At 41.3% G+C, this 19,842-nt stretch overlaps 1 protein-coding gene across 6 annotated transcripts in view; it reads right to left on the bottom strand.

The window, feature by feature from the left end:
- The window catches only part of UPF2 (UPF2 regulator of nonsense mediated mRNA decay), a 121,268-nt gene extending 104,809 nt beyond the window's left edge, over positions 1 to 16,459 (bottom strand). For 3 of the 6 annotated variants that reach the window (XM_054016491.1, XM_054016497.1, XM_054016505.1), the window contains exons 1-3: positions 16,384 to 16,458; positions 10,366 to 10,745; positions 8,036 to 8,815 (exon numbers count right to left, since the gene is read on the bottom strand). In XM_054016491.1, coding sequence (XP_053872466.1) covers positions 8,036 to 8,815; positions 10,366 to 10,727 — 1,142 coding nt within the window. In that variant the 5' untranslated portion in view covers positions 10,728 to 10,745; positions 16,384 to 16,458. Of the gene's footprint in view, positions 1 to 8,035; positions 8,816 to 10,365; positions 10,746 to 15,570; positions 15,622 to 15,714; positions 15,735 to 16,383 lie in introns of those variants that run through there. The other 3 variants (XM_054016480.1, XM_054016486.1, XM_054016472.1) reach the window with 3 other exon arrangements.
- Between the last annotated feature and the right edge of the window lie 3,383 nt (positions 16,460 to 19,842).

Here is a 19,842-nt window from a genome sequence, read left to right on the forward strand (position 1 = left end):
CTTGTCATTAGTTAAGGAAAAAAAGATATCAAGCCCTGTGCAATTTTTGATTCATATGCATTCTAAGCACATTTCAGTATTTGGCTAGAGCCACAGAACATGGATGTAAGCCATGTCATAAATCAGAAATACATTCTAGGCTTGAACAAAATCTCCTCCCCAAACTTGCAAGTATTCTGTGAAGGATTTTGTATTGTATTCTTTAGTTTATTTGGCTGCTCTCATCTATTCTAAATCAACATTTTAATAAATTAGTGTCAACGATATTTGTTAATTTATTAAACTTGCATCCTGGAGAAAACAACAATCTCTGGCAATTCCAGCTTATGGCAAAGAACCACCACCGATATTAAAGGCTGGCCTATTATATACAGCTGCATGTCTGTGTCTCTTTTACCTTTGATTCCTTGGAAATTAAAGTAACAGAAGCATCATACAATGCAGAACAAGCCTTGTAAAGACCAAAGGGTGGAGTTTAAGCCAGTTTATAACTTTGGCATTACAAGACATCAAGTGGTAAATCATGCACCACACACTTCAAACAAGAAGTAACAATAGTAATCCTCTTGGGCTTTTTTAAAACCAAAAGAATAGAAATCATCAATTTGATGCTGGCTCTGTTTTTCTTAATATCTAGAAGACAATTGACAACACTCACATATCCACCCCAAACACTCATCCATTTCACCCCCACCTATAACAATTTTACATTCAACAACAAACACTTTGCCCACACCATGGGCACTAGGATGGCTCCCGAATAGGCCAAACTTTTCATTGATCACCTTGAGGAAGAATTTCTGGACAAAAGCACCACAAAACCAATGATATACCTGAGATACTCTAATGATATTTTCTAGTTTTTGACAGACGACCTAAACTTCCTCAAAGGTTTCCAACAAAACTTCAACAGCTACCACCCATCCATCAAACTCTCTTTAGAACACTACCGCACCAGCATCAACTTCCCGGACACCAGGATCAGCTTCAACAATGGAACCCTATAGACAACTACATGCAAGAAACCCATGGATCACAAACACTATCACAGATCCAGGAACCACCCAAAATACACCAAGAAATCTATTATCTAGAGCCAGGGACTCAGACACCACAGAATATGCTCTGGGAAGAAAGTCCAGGATACACACCTTTACACACTTAAAACCATCTTCACCAAACAAGGACACTCCACCAGAGAAGTAGATTGCCTCACTGAATGGGCCACCCAAATACCCAGAAAGAACCTGCTGGTCTCCTTTGCCAAGGGTATTCTCCTTGAGGCCTGTTCAGCTGATTCAGGGACCATTACACACAAGCGTAAGCTCACACCTAGGGCTAGTCTACACTAGAAGCACTACACTGGTGAAGCTGCCATAGCACATCTGGTGAAGACACTCTCAGGAGAGAGCTCTCCCATCAGCATAACTACTCCACCTCCACAAGAGGCATCAGCTATGTCAGCAAGAGATATTCTCCCGCTGATATAGCGCTATTCACACCAGTGCTTATGTCGGTGTAACTTACGGCCCTCGGAGGGGTGGTTTATTCACACCCGAGTGCTGTAAATTATGCTGAAGTAAGTGGCAGTGTAGACGTTGCTTAAGAGTAGGTCTACACTGCAATTAGACGCCCATGGGCCTGTGCCAGCTGATTCGGGCTCATGGTGCTCTGACCAAGGGACTGTTTAATTGTGGTGTAGACTTTTGGGCTCACACTGCAGCCCGAGCTCTGGAACCTTTCCATCTTGCAGGGTCCTAGAGCGTGGGCTCCTGTCTGAGCCTGAACATCCACACAGCAATTAAACAGTGTCTTAGAGCCCCACGAGCCTGAGTCAGCTAGCACAGGCCAGTCCTGGATTTTTAATTACAGTGTAGACATATTTAAGGGGCTCCAAGACTACTGCGAAATGGGCCCAATGTGCACTTTCAAATGAAAGATGACAGTATTTTCCCAGCTAGTTGTCCTCTCTGACTGGTTTTATAGTAGCTTGAATGGTGGTGTTAGTGGCATCTGACTGACCAGTTGTTACCAATGACCGAAAATTGGTCTGAACCCGATGCTGCAATTCAAAACAGAGAAGCCAGTAACTTGGAATATAATGTTAACTCCACCTTCCTGGGAACAGGCTGCATTACTATGTTTATCATCAATTTTTGACTACTAAAAGGAAGAAAAAGAAGGGAGCTGACCACAAGAGCATGGTACTCAATCAATATAGAATCACAGACTTTAAGGTCAGAAGCAGGGCTGGCTCCAGCTTTTTTGCCGCCCCAAGCGGCGAAGCGGGGAAGGGTGGGAAAGAGAGAGATATAACCGCAATAGACAGCAGCTCTATTGCGCCGCTTCATTCTTCGGCGGCAGGTCTTTCGCTCGGAGAGGCACTGAGAGACCTGCTGCCGAAGACCCGGTCGTGCCGCCCCTTTCCATTGGCTGCCCCAAGCACCTGCTTTCTTCGCTGGTGCCTGGAGCCGGCCCTGGTCAGAAGGGACCATTATGATCATCTAGTCTGACCTTCTGCACAATGCAGGCCACAGAATCTCACCCACCCACTCCTGTATAAAACCTGTGTCTGAGCCACTGAAATCCTCAAATCATGGTTTAAAGACTTCAAGGTGCAGAGAATCTCTAGTTGTTAAAAATGTCATACAATTTCCAGGCATGCCCAAACGGCTTCAGCGTTCAACTGATCCAGGTAAGTTTCAATGGTAAAACAAAGTAAAGTAATAATAATTAGGGCTGTCGATTAATCGCAGTAAACTCACGTGATTAACTCAAAAACAATTAATATAAAAAATTAATAGAGATTAATCTCAGTTTTAATCGCACTGTTAAATAGAATACAAATTGAAATTTATTAAATATTTTGGATGTTTTTCTACATTTTCATATATATTGTATTCTATGTTGTAATTGAAATCAAAGTGTATTGTTATTTTTATTACAAATATTTGCACTGTAAAAGATAAACAAAAGAAATTCATCTCATACAAGAAATGTAGTGCAATCTCTTTGTCGTGAAAGTACAACTTACAAACGTAGGATTTTTTTGTTACATAACTGCACTCAAAAACAAAACAATGAAAACTTCAGAGCTTACAAATCCACTCAGTCCTACTTCTTTTTCAGCCAATCGCTAAGACAAACAAGTTTGTTTACATTTATGGGAGATAATGCTGCCATCTTCTTATTTACAATGTCACCAGAAAGTGAGAACAGGCATTTGGCATGGCACTTTTGTAGCCGGCATTGCAAGGCATTTACGTGCCAGATATGCTAAACATTCGTATGCCCCTTCATGCTTTGCCACCATTCCAGGGGACATGCTTCCATGTTGATGAAGCTCGTTTAAAAAAAAAAGCGTTAATTAAATCTGTGACTGAACTCCTTGGGGGAGAATTGTATGTCCCCTGCTCTGCCACATGTTTCATAGCAATCTCAGATGATGACCAAGCACATGTTGTTCATTTTAAGAACGTTTTCACTACAGATTTCACAAAATGCAAAGAAGGTACCAATGTGAGATTTCTAAAAATAGCTACAGCACTCAACCCAAGATTTAAGAATCTGAAGTGCCTTCCAAAATCTGAGAGGGATGAGGTAGGGAGCATGCTTTCAGAAGTTTTAAATGAGCAACACTCCGTTGTGGAAACTACAGAACCGGAACCACCAAAAAAGAAAGCTAACCTTTTGCTGGTGGCATCTGACTCAAATAATGAAAATGAACATACATTGGTCCACGCTATTTGGGATTGTTATAGAGCAGAACCCGTCATCAGCATGGATGCATGTCCCCTGGAATGATGGTTGAAGTACGAAGGGACATATGAATCTTTAACGCATCTGACACATAAATATCTTGAGACACTGGCTACAACAGTGCCATGTGAACACCTATTCTCACTTCCAGGTGACATTGCAAATAAGAAGCCAGCAGCATTATCTCCCATAAATGTAAACAAACTTGTCTGTCTTGGTGATTGGCTGAACAAAAAGTAGAACTGAGTGGACTTGTAGGCTCTAAAGTTTTACATTGTTTTATTTTTGAATGCAGGGTTTTTTTGTACATAATTCTACATTTTTAAGTTCAACTTTCATGATGAAGAGATTGAATTACAGTACTTGGATGAGGTGAATTGAAAAATACTATTTCTTTTTTATAGCACAAATATTTGTAATAAAAGATAAATATAAAGTAAGCACTGTACACTTTGTGTTCTGGGTTGTAATTGAAATTAATATATCTGAAAATGTAGAAAACATCCAAAAATATTTAAATAAATAGTATTCTATTATTTAACAGTGTGATTAATTGCAATTATTTTTTTAAAATTGTTATGCAGCCCTAATTTAAACCTGCAAGAGACCCATGCCCCACACTGCAGAGGAAGACAAAAAAAAAAAAAAAACAACAGGGTCTCTGCCAACCAATCTAATCTGGGGCAAAAATCCTTCTCAACTCCAAATATGGCCATCAGCTATACCCTGAGCATGTGAGCAAGACAGGCAGATACCTGGGAAAGAATTCTCTGTAGTGACTCAAATTCTTTCCCCATGTAGTGTCCCATCTCCAGCCATTGGGGATTGTTGCTACTGGCAGTTGCCGATGGGCCACATGCCATTGTAGGCAGTCCCGTCAAACCATCCCCTCGACATTACTACACACAAGTGACATAAATGTTGCTCGTTTCATAGTTTTTCAATGAAAAATGTTTTTACTGCATTTAAAAGGTGCTATTTACACCTCAGCAACAATGAACAGTATTTCCTTGCCAGTAAAGGCATGAATTAGGGATAGTTTCCATCTTCTAAAATAAGCATTCTGAAAGGAGAAAATCCATTAGTTGACAAAGATTTTTAAATTTATTGGCCTCCTCTATAAATGAACTTGTGGTTCAGAGCTCACTACTAAGTTGTTTATACTGTTATTCACTAGGTTTATAGATGCAATAACACTTTGAAACTCAGTACTAATCTGAAGTGTTTAAAGATGAAATTGTAGAGTTCCATGTTTACTGTATCTTAACATGCTTAATTTACAAGAAAAAGTATAGTTCCTCCTTGCCCAGCAGTTAGCTTTGAGAACTCAGCCTGGGATCTGAGGGTCAAGCATGGTTTTTTCTTGCTGATCCATCATCACTAGTTACAAAGATTCTACAAGCCAGATTATGTCCTTAGTTACACTTCATCTTCAGGTTTTGCTATCAACAACACTACTGTGCACTGTGCACACTACTACTGCTTTCAGTTGATTTATACAGGGGCAACCGGTCGGAACATAGGGTTTGTCTTCACTGCAGTATTAACCTGAGTTATAACTTGAGTGTCACTACTAATTTGAGTCCCATCCTCATGCAAAAACCCTTCATTTGAGCATGACGGTGCTTTTACTTGAGTTGGTGGGCCCAGAGGGGTGGATAGGCAACAGCTCAAGTTAATACAACTCGTCAGCTGCTAACACAACCACTATACTGCATTCTGGGTAGCTTGAGTGTTATTTTGCAGCATGGCTACTCTCAGTTGAACTAGGCTAACTCAAGTTAACTCTGCAGTGAATATATGCCCTAAGTAAACAATTCAGTTGATATATAAGGAGGAACCTATTCTAGCTCTCTCCCTCTTCAAGTTGGTTCTGCAGTACTAATGGGAATAAAAAACAGTAAATTTATTTTTGTCAGTAAAGCAGATTGTCTTTCAATAGATCTGTTAAATAAGGAGGGAGCTAACATTTTTATAGTCACTTTTTAGAATAGAACCACTCTCTAAATGAAATTCAACTGCATACCCAAACTTCTCATTAGATTTGGATGGTATGAGGCCAAAGACCAATGTATGCAAGTATTTGGTATGTCTATGGAGAAAGAGAACAATTAATCACATTAAATTAAGCAGAAAAGGGAATTTTTGAGAAATTGAGAAGAATCTCTCACTCACTCCAATTGTTATTAAGCAGAAGGCTAACATTTTTAAATCCATATAACCAATACAATCATCTCCACATGACCCTAAATGATACTGTTTTATCACGTATGCACCAAAACAAAAAACTTTGTACCTTAAGTTCTATATCTTTTGTCAGGAAAGGTTTCTCAGGTCCAGGATGGAATTTATGGTTGAGAGACTCAAGAATACCTAATAGGCTGACATCCAGGACATTTGCCTGGGGACGGGAGACCCTGATCTGTCTGATTCAGACAAAGGACTTGAGCCTGGGTCTTCCATACCATACCTCAGGTGAGTGCCCTCACCACCTGTTGGCTATTCTGGGGCCTCTCTCTTTTTTCTGTGGTTTTTCCACACACAAAAACTTCTAAAGATCTTGGTTTTGTCCCAAAAGAGTTTCAAAGACAGGAAAACAGTTTCCTGTCCAGCTCTATACTGGTAGCTCTGTAATTGAAACACCGTCAGGTGTTTAAAAACTTTTTAGTTTAGTAAACTAATACGCCTGGAAAATTTTATAAACTAAAGAACTTTACAACTGTTTTTAACTGCTTGGTAATTAAGAAAAGATGCATGTCAGTGGACTTAAATGATTAGTTGGACATGCCAGTCCTCTCAACACACAACAGCTGTTGCTTAAACGAACAGCCAAAAAGGAGGAGGAGAAGGAAGGATAAATGTAATCAAATCAGCCAGCAATGAAGTTCATCTACTTGTTCCCGCTGTTTCTGCTACATTTGTCTTTATCCCTGACTTAATTGTAACCGTGTTAGTTTAAATAATGAAGGTATACACTCATTAAGTTGCAAAAAAAATTATACTTGTGTTTTGACTCTCTCTGAACAAGCAAGTAGTATAAGGAATTGGACTATAGTTAAAGTCACTACACATTCCAACTTCTTACATAGCAAAATACAGTCACTTAACAACTGATAGGGATGGGACTAGACTTCAACAGATGCTTGAGTTTATATCTCACACCTAGATCCTTATAATAGGCCAAGTTCAATACCAAAACTGGTCATTCCACACTTCAAGAAAGCTCAAATTTGAGTCTAGATTTCAACCCCCAAAGTTTGGAAGTGTTCAGATCAGAGGGGGTTTTTTTTGTACTCAACATTATAAACATATGCAGTTTGACTTGGGATACATATTTCAGATCCAGAATTTTTGTTCAGGCCCATCACCAATAACTGCACAATTCATGTGCTTTTGCTTATGTGTATTGAAAATAGTCTAGGAATATAGGAATTACCATATCATACAAATGAGATCATCTGATGAGAATGCCTGTCATATAAGAAGACTGGACTTGCTGACCCAGGAAGTCCTGTCCAGTCCTGTGCCCTTATCAGACCATCAGTCCACCTAGGAGAGCATTCTGGCTTCAACAATGACCAGTACTAGATGCTTCAGAGAAAAGTGCATATTTATTCAACAACACACCTATGGTGGAAGTTTCTTTCCAGCCTAAGACATTTATAGTTAGCTGAGGTCCTGAAGCATTTAATGTTCTGAGTCAAGGTTTAACAGGACATGGTTGAGTAGTTTAGGCCCAAATTTTAATATATAAGAAATTTGGAAAGTACACTTCTTTGACAAATGATTTCCCCCCTATACTTAGAACTACGCTGACACCATGTACAATGTTGGTACACACAAAAAAATAAACAAAACAAATCCATGTCAGCATATGGTCCATAAGAAATATGTGGGTGGGGGAAAAAAAAAAAAAACCACTTGGTGCCAACTGGAAAAGGACAAAACCAGCTGGGAAAGAAATGTTAGTCTCAAGCTGCTAGAGGAGTGTTACAAAACCAGTGGAGGAGTTAAAAAAAATTAAAGCAAGAGAAACTTACTTAACAGTCTCCCTCTAAAAATTATTTAAAACCTAATGTCCCATTACTTAACATCCCAGGCTCTAAAAGATTTTCTAGTTGGGAAATCTTTCAGCATGTTACTTCAGAGAATCTTCTGCAAGAAAGCGCATCTTCCCACATAATTTTACTTTGGTGGCAACAATTAAAGAAATCTTAAAGCATTCTATGAGCTGCACTGTTATATCAATTTATGAAGTACAGTATTTAAATGTCACCTGTTTTGTCTCTCAATATTTTGTAGCTCTCTGTGGTCCCTTTTCAGGTGTTTGGTCAAAGATGTAAAGTATTCCTTCAACAAATTCTGGAAGGGCTGTTGCTTCTCTGGGCTGATTATCTCACTAGGAGGAAAACTCAAGTTAAACTTCTCTGCAGCATTTTTAACCTTCCTTGGTACCAAACCAGCAATATCATCTCCACAGTGCCGGCAAAAGCTTATTACCACAGAAACATGAGCGTGGGTCTCCCGATCAGCGTTAATAATGTTTTTTAGCTGTTCATAGATTAAAGACAGACCTTCTTTATCAGTGAAAATCCCAACTATTGTCAATTCTGCAATGAAACGTAAGTCAGTTCTTAGTTTGGTAATGTTGGGAGTTTTCTCTTCTTTCCTTGCTTCAAAATGCTTTTTCCAAACCTGAAGAAGTGATGGAGCAAAATCAGCATAGCGCTGGTGAAACAGAGAACACAAGTGCACGGCACAGTTCACATCTGATATTTTCAGCTTTGCTTCAACAATAGAAGCTACAGCTTCTGCAATGTACTTGCTTAAATTGAGGCTATTAAAATCATGAGACAAGGAGTCCCTCTGTTGTTCTGTGATAGTTTTTAGCTTCTTTACAAAAGCAGTGTTCTTCTTCAGACTCGAGTCCAGCCTGCTAAAGAAATTCTCCTCAGGGCGGTTATCTGGTGCATTCTGGTTTTTGCTGCGGAGTTCCTTTCTTGCTTGATGGCGCTCCCAAGCTTCCTGATGGAGTTGATGTGCTTCCTCTTTCTCTCTAAAGAAAAAAAAAAAAAAAACAATAGTTATCACCTGGTAAGACCTCACTAATTTCTATTATAGATTACTGAATTTTGTAAACTGACAAGTAAATGAACCATTTCAAAACAAGGATAATGCACTGCAAGCTAATTGATCTCAATTGTAGTGCAGTTTAAATTTTTCCTGATACTTTATATGTACTAATGAATGTTCTGTAATATATTTTACTGATAATAAGGAAGTCCTAGTAACTCCAAGGCTTCACTAAATAGCACTCTTCTATTAAACCTTTTCTAAGAAAGTGCCATTTATGTATTTATTAAAATAAACATATTAGCAAGGCTCTATACAGAATTTTTTTTATCACAAAGCATTAACAAAGCATAAATACTACAATCCTTTTATTCAAGAAAGAAATACAATCAACTTTGGGACAGAACAGAGCAGCTGTTAACAGAACACAGTAACACTACACACGTGTTCTAGATAAGAAGAATTCCAAATCCAACTGAAATTGCAAGGGCAATTTAAGTAGATAAAATGTATTCGCCCAGCCTGGAGTCTGACCAAGACAGACACATTAAAACCCTTACTCTTTAAAAAAGTGTCATGGTATCTTTAATGAATACAAATGGTCAGAATCTTGGTTTTGTTTACCTCCAACACCATAGTGTCTCTTAACACCATGCTATGGACACTGACTTGGAGAGAAAATTAAATTAACACCACTTTCTGCTGTATCCTACCAATTATTCATGACTGCTGACTATTGGACAGCTTTAGAGATCACAGCCCATTTCCAGTGCTTAAAAGTTTACAGCAACAGCTTATAGTAAGGTTGGTCTTGTGACTGAAGTACCGGACTGAGAGTCAAGCTGCCCAGCACCTATTCCTGGATGGATTTCATTGTGATCACGGGCTAGTCACTTGGCTTCTTTGTGCCTCTGTTTTCCCATCTGTAAAATGGGGATAACACTTCTGAACCTCAATGAGACTTTGTGATGCTTAATTCAGGCACATTTATACACCTCATGAGATCTCCAGACAGATGACATTACCGAAATCCAATGTATAAGCCAAAGTGATAGTGGTTAGTATATACATACAACTACTGCATACTTTTAGCTTCTCACAAATAGCACTGAGCATATCACTTGACACTATCTATATCAGTGGCTCTCAAACTTTTTTTTACTGGTGACCCCTTTCACATAGCAAGCCTCTGAGTGCGACCCCCCTTATAAATATATAAAAAAGTGTTTTTAATTTAACACCATTATAAATGCTGGAGGCAAAGCGGGATTTGGGGTGGAGATTGACAGCTCACAACCCCCCATGTAATAACTTCACGACCCCCTGAGGGGTCCCAACCCCCAATTTGAGAACCCCTGATCTATATTTACTAAACAATTATATAAATTTTTACCTTCTTATTCATAAAATTAAAAGAGTGACCCAATACTGCAGTCCTCACTTTGGCAAAACTCCCACTGACTTCAATGGGAATTTTGCCTGAGTAAGGACTATACTGTTAGGCACAGTTAAAACTTAAAACATAAATCTTACTTCAATTGTGCAGCTGCCTCCTCTTGCTGACGTTTTACTTCCTCTTCTTGTTTCTTTTTCTCTTCCTCTTCAAATTTCTTTTTTTCTTCATCCTCTTTCCTCTTCTGCTCTTCTTCAGCTTTTATCTTGTCCTCTTCTTTTTTCTTTCGCTCCTTGTCTTCTTTTTTCCGTTTATCCTCCTCCAGTTTTTTCTTTTTATCTTCAGGTGTCTTGAGAGTCTCTCTCTTCAGGCCAACCTTCACATCCTCCTTTGGTTTCTCTCTACTGCTCACTGATCGCCTTTCACTGAAGTCTTTTTCTTTGTTATTTAATGAAGATTCTTTTTCTTCCATACTGGCTGACTTTTTGCGCTCAGCTGGCATTATGTTACCCAGGCAAATCTGCAGAAGTATAGGAATATCACCATTATTACTGTATTCCCAATATACGAACAAACTAGTTTTCACTGTATCCTGACAGTCACTTAGAATAGTTGAGGTAAAGCTGCATGAGGATGAAATTCAATTAGAAAATTGCGTGAAGCTAAGCAAGCAACTTGGAGGATGATATTCAAAAGAACTACACTTCCACACTGTTCCCATGGTACTAAGATCATGATTAAGGAGAAAATGTGAGGACTGCACAAAACCCAAATGCCTATAATTCCTTTCAGCATATATTATGGCATTCTCTTCAACCTGAGCTGTGCAGTCAGATGACAGTTCAAAACTACCACAGCCTGCAGAAAACCTAATCTTTGCAGCAAAGCTAACACTCCAATTAAAAAAAAAAAAAAAAAAAAAAGTTTCCTGACCAGAGCCAACTACCTACAAGCTTTAACTAAAAAACCTCAAAGAAAGGCTTTCCCAGAAATCTTTTTTCCCTCCACCAAGAGCTGCAAAATTTTTTTTTACTGTTCATGCAGTTCAGCTTGAAGCTGCTGTTATGCTCAACGCTGTTATGCATTTTTGGATCCTGAAGTATCCAAACGGCTATAGTGAGATGTTTATAGACTGACAAAAGCTACAGCCCCAATTCAGCAAATATTTATGTACATGCTTAGCTTTAGATCCAGATTTTTACAGGTATTCAGGAATAATTGTGCTTAGTGTTGCAATACTTAACCGATTTGGGAACCTAAATCATTTTCAAAAGGCATTTAGGAGCCTAAAACCTATTGGCAGTCAATGGGATTTAGGTTCCTAAGTCCCTAAAAGCCTTTTGAAAATGAGAGCCTTTAAAAATCTGAGCCTTAGTCCCATTGTGATTATTCACGTGCTTAAAGTTAAGCACATACATAAACATTTGCAGAATCAGGGCTGAAGGGAAAGGGTTTTTTAATACCCTCATTTCTAGTAAGTTATGCTTTTAAAATGCATTCTTTTTTCCCCAGAGCAAATTTTAAAACTTTTAAGTGAAATTGCTGAATTTGAAATCTTCTAGGGGAAGGGAGGAGAGACATCTTTTGCTATGTTACTAATATCTACTTAAATTGTTAGAATGAAAAGTACTGAAAAGAAATTTCTTTTTGTTATTTCTTTTCATGTATTTTCTACACTTCAGTCATGCTGGACAACGAAAACCGACTAGTCAGATTAATTTGTTTCTCATTTTCTTAAAATGTTTTTAAAAGATAAAAAACAGAACAATGGGATATTTGCATGTCAACAGAAATAAAAATGTAAGAAAAATGTTTTCCAATATTGAAAAACTTTATTTTACTCATCCAACACCCACATAGTGGGCCTTTGCTATCTAACAGTGCCCTTTAATCCATGGCTTTTACCTGTTCTCAATGATACATATTTGAAAGGTATACATTTAAAAATAAAACACCACATTGGAGAAAATCCCTATTTCTAATTAAGTACTTTTCCCATTTTCTCCTAATTATATGGAAAAATTCTTCAATATTTTTCCCCAATTATAATTAGTCTTAATACTGTATTGAACATAGGGAGTTTTCCATTAAAAATTTCCTAAAATGTTGGTCTGATTCTTATAAATAATTGTTTTAAACCAATCTATCTACAGAACAAAAAAATTCACCAAGGATAGCAACAGAAAATTCACCAAGTATAGCAACAGTTTAAGGTTTTCCACGTTGTGCTCCTTACATGCAGTGTATGTCTTCACTGCAAGAAAAAGTGCTTTCTTAACTCAAGTTAACTATGGTAATATGATTTAAAATAGCAGTGAATACCAATTTACTTTTAACTCGGGTTAGCAGCTTGAGTTCATTCCCCGCTCCCACTTGTGGCGCTAACTTGAGGCAAAAGTCAAGTTGCTATGTCCTCACTGCTAATTTAACCTAACTTAGCCAACCCGAGATAAAACCACACTTTTTTTCCTCTTTTTATTTTTTTCCAGTGAAGACGTACCAATAATGGTGAGAGAGGTCAGTTACCCTGGATGGCCCATTCAATACTTGGCCTCTCTGCTAACAGAAGTCCCAATGAGTGCCAACTGCGAAGGTTTGGAGGGAGAGGGTATTGATTTGTTTTCATTGGGAACAGGACAGAGGACAATTAATTTCACACAAGCTACATAGCTGCTGGCAGACAGTAACAACTTTGACTCCCTAATGACCTGATAAGTATTGAAAATATTGACTAGCTACTGCTGAAAGACTCCACAGGACCAGAGCCCATCACTGATCCCTTCAGCCATCCAATCCTCACTGTATTTTGACTTTTTGGTTTAATTAGAATTGACTTAAAATAGATTTTTTGTTAAGTCAGTACATTTAAAAAGCAACATACTAAAGGCCAGATCCTGCAACTGGATCCATGGAGATAGGTTATATGTAGGTATTTGGGGTCTAGATGCATCCAGTTGCAAGATCAGCTCCTCTAAACATTTTGCCCCAAGTTCAAAAGTAACATTTAGCGGTCCAAGCTTACAAATGGCATATAATGGAGCCCATATCAATCCAAGAAAGCTACTCAAGTTTTTTTTTTTTTTTTTTTTTTTGGGGGGGGGGAGAGAAGGGGTTTAAAATTGAATGCTCTTCCATATTAAAGTCAGCTTAATGTCCCCACCAATGAGATTCAATCCATTTTAATATTCCACTGGATTCTCTTTAACAATTGAACTTGATAAAGTTGTGTTCTTCCTGATGATACCACTAAATAAAAAGCTTTGTTGGAAAAAAGTTAAAGGAAACATATCTATAAATTTAAAATGACCTTTATTAAAATCATAGAATCATAGGACTGGAAGAGACTTTGAGAGGTTACCTAGTCCAGTCCCCTGCATTCATGGCAGGACTAAGTATTATCTACACCACCCCGGACAGTTATGTCTAATCTGCTCTTAAAAATCTCCTATGGTGGAGATTCCACAACCTCCCTAGGCAATTTATGTTGTAATTTTAGCACAAAAAAGATTGCTGAAAGTTAGTAAACCTGGAGTTAAAGTTAAACACAAACATCTGAGAGACAAGAAATTAAAAGTCTGTTAGGTCAAAAAAATAAATGCTGGAAAGACCCTAGATATTTGTTATAATACTCTAACACTGTGACCATTACCTTTGCTCGCCCACTAGCTGCTGCTTGAAAAAAAAAATTTAAGCATCCCCTGTTGCACATATAAATTACAGTAGCATGGTCATTTGCGGAAGAGTCATAATTTGCACCCACCCTGCTAACTTACATCAAGATCAGGGAGAAATTCAGGACTGTCTTTTGCAAAGGAATGTCTCATCTTTGCAGGTATGCAGCCTGTATATTAAGGCTCATACTGAGAATTTTGATCTCTAATCTATAGCTGGCCCACACTGGATAAATGAACAGGATAAGGAAAGGTATACAATTCATAATGTGGTGAACAAAGACAAGGTCTAGTATAAAGCAACAGAGAGTCCTGTGGCACCTTTAAGACTAACAGATGTATTGGAGCATAAGCTTTCGTGGGTAAATGCCCACTTCGTCGGATGCATGCCGATGAAGATCTAGTATGGCTCACGAGGGCTATATGAAAAATGTGAGGTTTTGACCATACTATGTAAATGATAAAGAAACTGATATCCAACCACTCATTTGAGTATGTATTGGGGAAACAGGCATTAACAGTTTATAACCCAGTATATAGTAGAAACCTGTGGCTCATAACTAAAAGTTGGATACAAAAAGATGGGGGTAAAGAGAAAGATCAGAGTTAAGGAAGGTGTTGAAAACTTTACTGGGGTGCTCTGTAGTGACATATAGGGGTTTTGAAATTATAGCCTTGTAGTGTGATCACTTCCAAATGTTCGGTTTTGTTAAATATTGTACAACTTTCTAATGTTTTTAATTAATTTGTTTCCTCCCTTAACACAATCTTAAGTTTTGTTTGGGAATTTTCTTGATTTGTTTCTGAATTTTTATTTCTTTGTAACAAGCCTGATATGTGAAAACTTGATATAGTTGTACTCACAATAGTTCAGAGTACAAAGACTGTCAGTTCTAGGACATCTGGGGAACTTATAAGATATACAGGAGTCCAGCCCCAGCTTTTTTTAAAATAGTACACAGACAATGCTTAGCAGAAAATACTTATAAAAGCAATATAATCTTGAAGGATCCCAAAGAGTTATAGAAAATATATACATATAGCATAATTAATGCAGCCACCTTAAAAGTTGAAAGCTCAGCACCCACCCTTCTGTACTTAGTTTTTCTCCATCTGCAAAATGGGTATACAATAATAGTGGTGTTTTGATGCTTCATTAACTTATGTTTGTAAGCACTATGAAATCCAGGAATGAAAGTCAATATATAAATGTACAATACTAAAGACTAGATTTGGTGTTTGATTAGAAATTTTTTTTTTGCCCAAATCTCTCTGTGCTGGTATGGGAAGTTACATATTAGTCATATGAAGGTTCCCATTGCAAGTTCTTGTCCAGGTATTCTATAAAATGCTGGCTAAGCAAATTGAGGAATTATTTATATAAATTAGGCCCATTTTGATAAGATACTTAAAAATGCAAACTGCAAACTCTGACCAATATGATAAATATTCCATAACAGCTGTACAAATTGTCAGAATTAAACAAGTTTCAAGAATAATCCAAATGAGCTGCATCAGTGAAACGCCACAATCACCCAGTCAAACCTAAACTCAAACCCACAAAACAAACCACAAGAGATGGAGGGAGGGAAAAATTCATAATTAAACACAAGCACGAAAGAGGTGAGTTTGATCTAACGTTCGTGACTGAGTTTTACTTTCTATTCTGCCTACCTTATTAAAAAAAGTTTTTGCTGTCCTAATTTTACAGCTGGGCCTCCTTTGCTAGGGTGAACAAAAAAGAAAAGGCCTAAAAAACAGTCACTAGGTGGAAATAAAACATCTTTTCACACAAAAGTAAACAACCAACCCTCTCACCTGCTCTAAATGTCACACACAAACCAATCCCCACCGAACATCATTGTTCAACTGAGCGCCCCCTCCTTTGTCTACCCCTTCAAATACCAAGCCTCCCCCCCCCTCCACTTGCCCGCCTGGCACCTCACCACTTCTCTCCCTCCACCTCCTCACCCCCTTAGCACGCCAAGCCCTTTTGCCCCCTGGCCTCATCTTACTCTCCTCGGCCCCACACTCCACCCACCCCTTCCCCAACAGTTCCCCCCTCCCTTCCCCCAGGGGAAACCCCGGAAGACAACTTCCCCTCGCACATCCCGCCGCCCCCAGCGAGCTCCCTCCCGCTCACGGCCCCTCTCTGCCCTGTGACCTCTCCACGCCCACCAGGCCCTTCCCCGCCCTCAACTCTCCCCACGCTGAAGCCCGATCTCCTCTTCTCTCCCCGCCCTGCCCCCAGGACCCTCCCCAGGTCCCACCCCGGCCCCCTCCCCAGATCCCACCCCGCCCCCTAGCCGCTCTACTCCAGGTAGCCCCGTTCCCCTCCAGCCCTGCCCCGTCCCGGATGTCCCCGCAGGCCGCCCTCTCTCTGCCCCGGCCCCACTCCTAGGAGCCCCCCACCCCCAAAAGCCTGCCCCGCCCCTCCCTGCCGCCGCGGCCCCTCTCCCCCGCCCTCAGGCCGGCGGGGGCGGTTACCTCTGCCCGGTGTAAACATCGGCTCGGACTCCTCTAGCCCCTACTCCACCACCAGCTTCTGCCCCCTCCCCTTGCCCGCAGAGGACCCCGGACTGCCCGTCGCGCCGCCTGCCTGGAAACACTTCGCCGAGGAGGGGCGGCTCAGCCCTCTCCTGGCTGCAGGGGGAGGAAGCGAGTAGAGCTCCGGTCTAGCCGCTCCGTCGCGCCCCCAACAGCTTGGTTGGCGAGTGGCGGCTGCAGACAGGTACGTATCAGGCAGCGCGGGGGGCAGCCCCGGGCTGGTGTGGGGTCCTTACGGCAGGCAGCGAGCCAGCCCGTGCTGCTCTGAGTCTGGTTACTAGGAGCAGGAGGTTGTGAAGGCGGAAGTAGCCTGTGGGGGTGGGGGACAGGTGTTGGGATCCGGCCTCCATCCTGCAGCGTAGGGAACACTGCTCCTCCGTAGCCCAGGGACACCAGCCCACCTGTGGCTCTAAGCAGTGATGTCACCATGTTATGACGTGACACATGACTTGTTTTTTGGGATGACATCACATTGCATCCTATAATGTCATAGCAACATGTGATGAGGTTGTGGTGTGGCCTGGTCTCCTATCATATGTCATGTGTGATGCCCTCTTGGGATGCTCATGTCACATCAAGCACACCGTGGGTGGCACAGTGCACTACGATTACATTCATGGCACACCTCAGTGACATCTGTGGAGCATGATGTGCCCTCACACTTCAAATGCACAACTACAGAACGGAGAATAACTGGCAAGGTGGTAGTACTGCTGAAAGGGATCTGCGGTTTTTAGCAGATCACAAATTCAATATGTCAACAATGTGATGCAGTTGCAAAAAAAAAAAAAAACTAATATTTTGGGGGGGTGTATTTACAAGAATGGCATATATAAGCCGCTGGAGAACATAAGAACCACATTGCTGGTAGGGATGTAAAACATTAAATGGTTAACCGATAATTAAGGCTACAAGTTTGTCATGGATTCCGTGACTTTCTGTGACCTCCATGACTTCTGCAGCGGCCGGTGCGCCTGGCTCAGGGTTGGCTCAGGCAGCCCCTGCACCAGTCATACCGGCCGCTAGTGGGCAGTCTTGGGCCATCATGCCTCCCCACCCCCACCCATCGGAGTTTGGATCTGGGAGGGGGCAAGGGGTTGGGGCATGGGATGGGGTATTTACCTGGGGGGCTCCCCGGAAGTGGTGATATCCCCCTCGCTCAGCTGCTAGGCAGAAGTGTGGGCAGGCAGCTCTGTGCACTGCTTTCACCTGCAGGCACCGCCCCTGCAGCTCCCATTGGCCATGGTTCCTGGCCAATGGGAGCTGCAAAGCCAGCACTCTGGGTGGAGGCCAAGAACCAGTCCCTGGGGGACGCCACAATAAAAATAAATATACTTACTCAATGATGATTCCCCATTTACAATTCCATTTTGAGGACCTGTAACGATGCTGCCTTTGGTGAGACACAACTGAGAGTACCAATTCAGGACAAATTATAGCCCAATTCAGGGCAGTTATAGCCCAAGCCTGAGGTTTTTCCAACTTTAAGGCACACCAAATCAGCCAGACAGAGAGGACTTTGGTTTTACCCCACTGGCTAACCATAAGTCATACAAGCAATTCCCTTAGACACTCCAGTTTCCCAGTATCACCACCAGTGCCACTCGTTATGGGGATGAATGGTTATGAAAACCAATACCCCAGTAAAAGAAAAAGGTTCTCCCAATCCCAAAGGATCAAGCCCCAGACCCAGGTCAGTATACAAGTTAGATCTTACCCACAAATCACGCTGTTGCCTATCCTTTAGAGTCTAAAGGTTTATTCATAAAAAGAAAGAATATTATGAGAGCTAGAATTGGTTAAATGGAATCAATTACATACAATAATGGCAAAGTTCTTGGTTCAGGCTTATAGAGTGATGGAATAAACTGCAGGTTCAAATTAAGTCCCTGAAATACATCCACAGCTGGGATGGGTCATTCAGTCCTTTGTTGAGAGCTTCAGTTTGTAGCAAGCAACAGAAGGTCCTGTGGCACCTTTAAGACTAACAGAAGTATTGGGAGCATAAGCTTTCGTGGGTAAGAACCTCACTTCTTCAGATGCAAGTTTGTAGCAAGGTTCCTCCAGAAGTAAGAAGCAGGATTGAAGACAAAATGGAGGAGATGCAGCAGCCTTTTATATCCTCTGCCCTGTGGACGATCACAGCAGCAAGATGGAGTCTGGAGTCACATGGGAAAGCCACATGTCCATGCGTGACTCAGTTCTTTACAGGCCAATGCCATTGTTTACATGTTAGTTCAGATATGGATTGGCGTCTCCCAAAGTTCATTGTCAGCTAAGTGTTTCTTGGTTGGGCACTTGCTGAGAATAATCCCTTCTCAAGAAGATGACCAAATGCTTCACTGAGGCTACTTAGAATCAAAACACATTGATATACAAGTACATAGCCAATATTCATAACTTCAACTACAAAAATGATACACCCATACAAATAGCATAATCATAATCAGCAAATTATAACCTTTCCATAGGCACCTTACATGACAACCTGCAAACAATATATAATAATGGTTGCAACAATGATTTATACGGTCACAGGTTATGTCAGTAACGTCACAGGACTATTAGCCACATTTTAATACCGTTAATTTGTGCTATGTGGATTGTTCTAGTTTCTTAATCTTGTTCGAAGAGGGACCCCATCTTGCTGAAGTGTTGAAAAGACTGGAGCCTGTCAGGGTCCCCATAGAACTGATGGTTGGTGGGAACATGGGTGGTGGGTATCATAGGCTGGGGGAGGCTGTGCCTCCCCAAACAGCCTGGCGTGGCCCCACCCACACTCTGCCCCCAGGCCCTTTCCCGCAGTGCAATTCCTTCCCACTCTTCTGTAGTAGCCCAGGTTGGCTGGGGCTGGGGCGTGCCAGTGTGCCACTGGGACTCAGGGGGACTGGCACTAGGGCCATGGCTGTGCTGCCCACCCAGTGCTTGGGACGCTGGAACTGCGCCCCCCCCCCCCAGCCGCCTGTGGCTCTGGGGCTGGAGTTGGGAATCTGCCCAGAGCTCCAGGGCTGGGAAAGCTGGGGGCACTACAGCCACGCCGCCCGGACACCCGGAGCCCTGGGGCTGGGGGGCCCTTTGGGGGGGTCGCCCAGAGCTCAGGGGCTGGAGGTGCTTGGGCGGCCCAGAACTGGGGCAGGGAGCCCAGGGGCTGTGGTGTGGATGTTCTGGGCTCCCAAAGGTATTGGGGGAAGAAGGAGAGGCCAAGTGGCAGGGCATCCGGCAGAAGGGGAGGGGCTGGGTGCTACCCTCCCCCAACAGCTGGTTCACCCACTGCCAGTGGGTGGAAGGCTCTTCATAAAGTGTTTAGACTGTTATTGTTTTAGATGTTTTCTCTGACTGCATTTGTCCTTAAATAAAGGAAGATTTGGTTCGTCAATATCATTTTCCCTGGAGAAAAAA

The sequence above is a fragment of the Malaclemys terrapin genome, chromosome 1 (genome assembly GCF_027887155.1).
Source record: "Malaclemys terrapin pileata isolate rMalTer1 chromosome 1, rMalTer1.hap1, whole genome shotgun sequence".
Lineage (NCBI taxonomy): Eukaryota > Metazoa > Chordata > Testudines > Emydidae > Malaclemys > Malaclemys terrapin.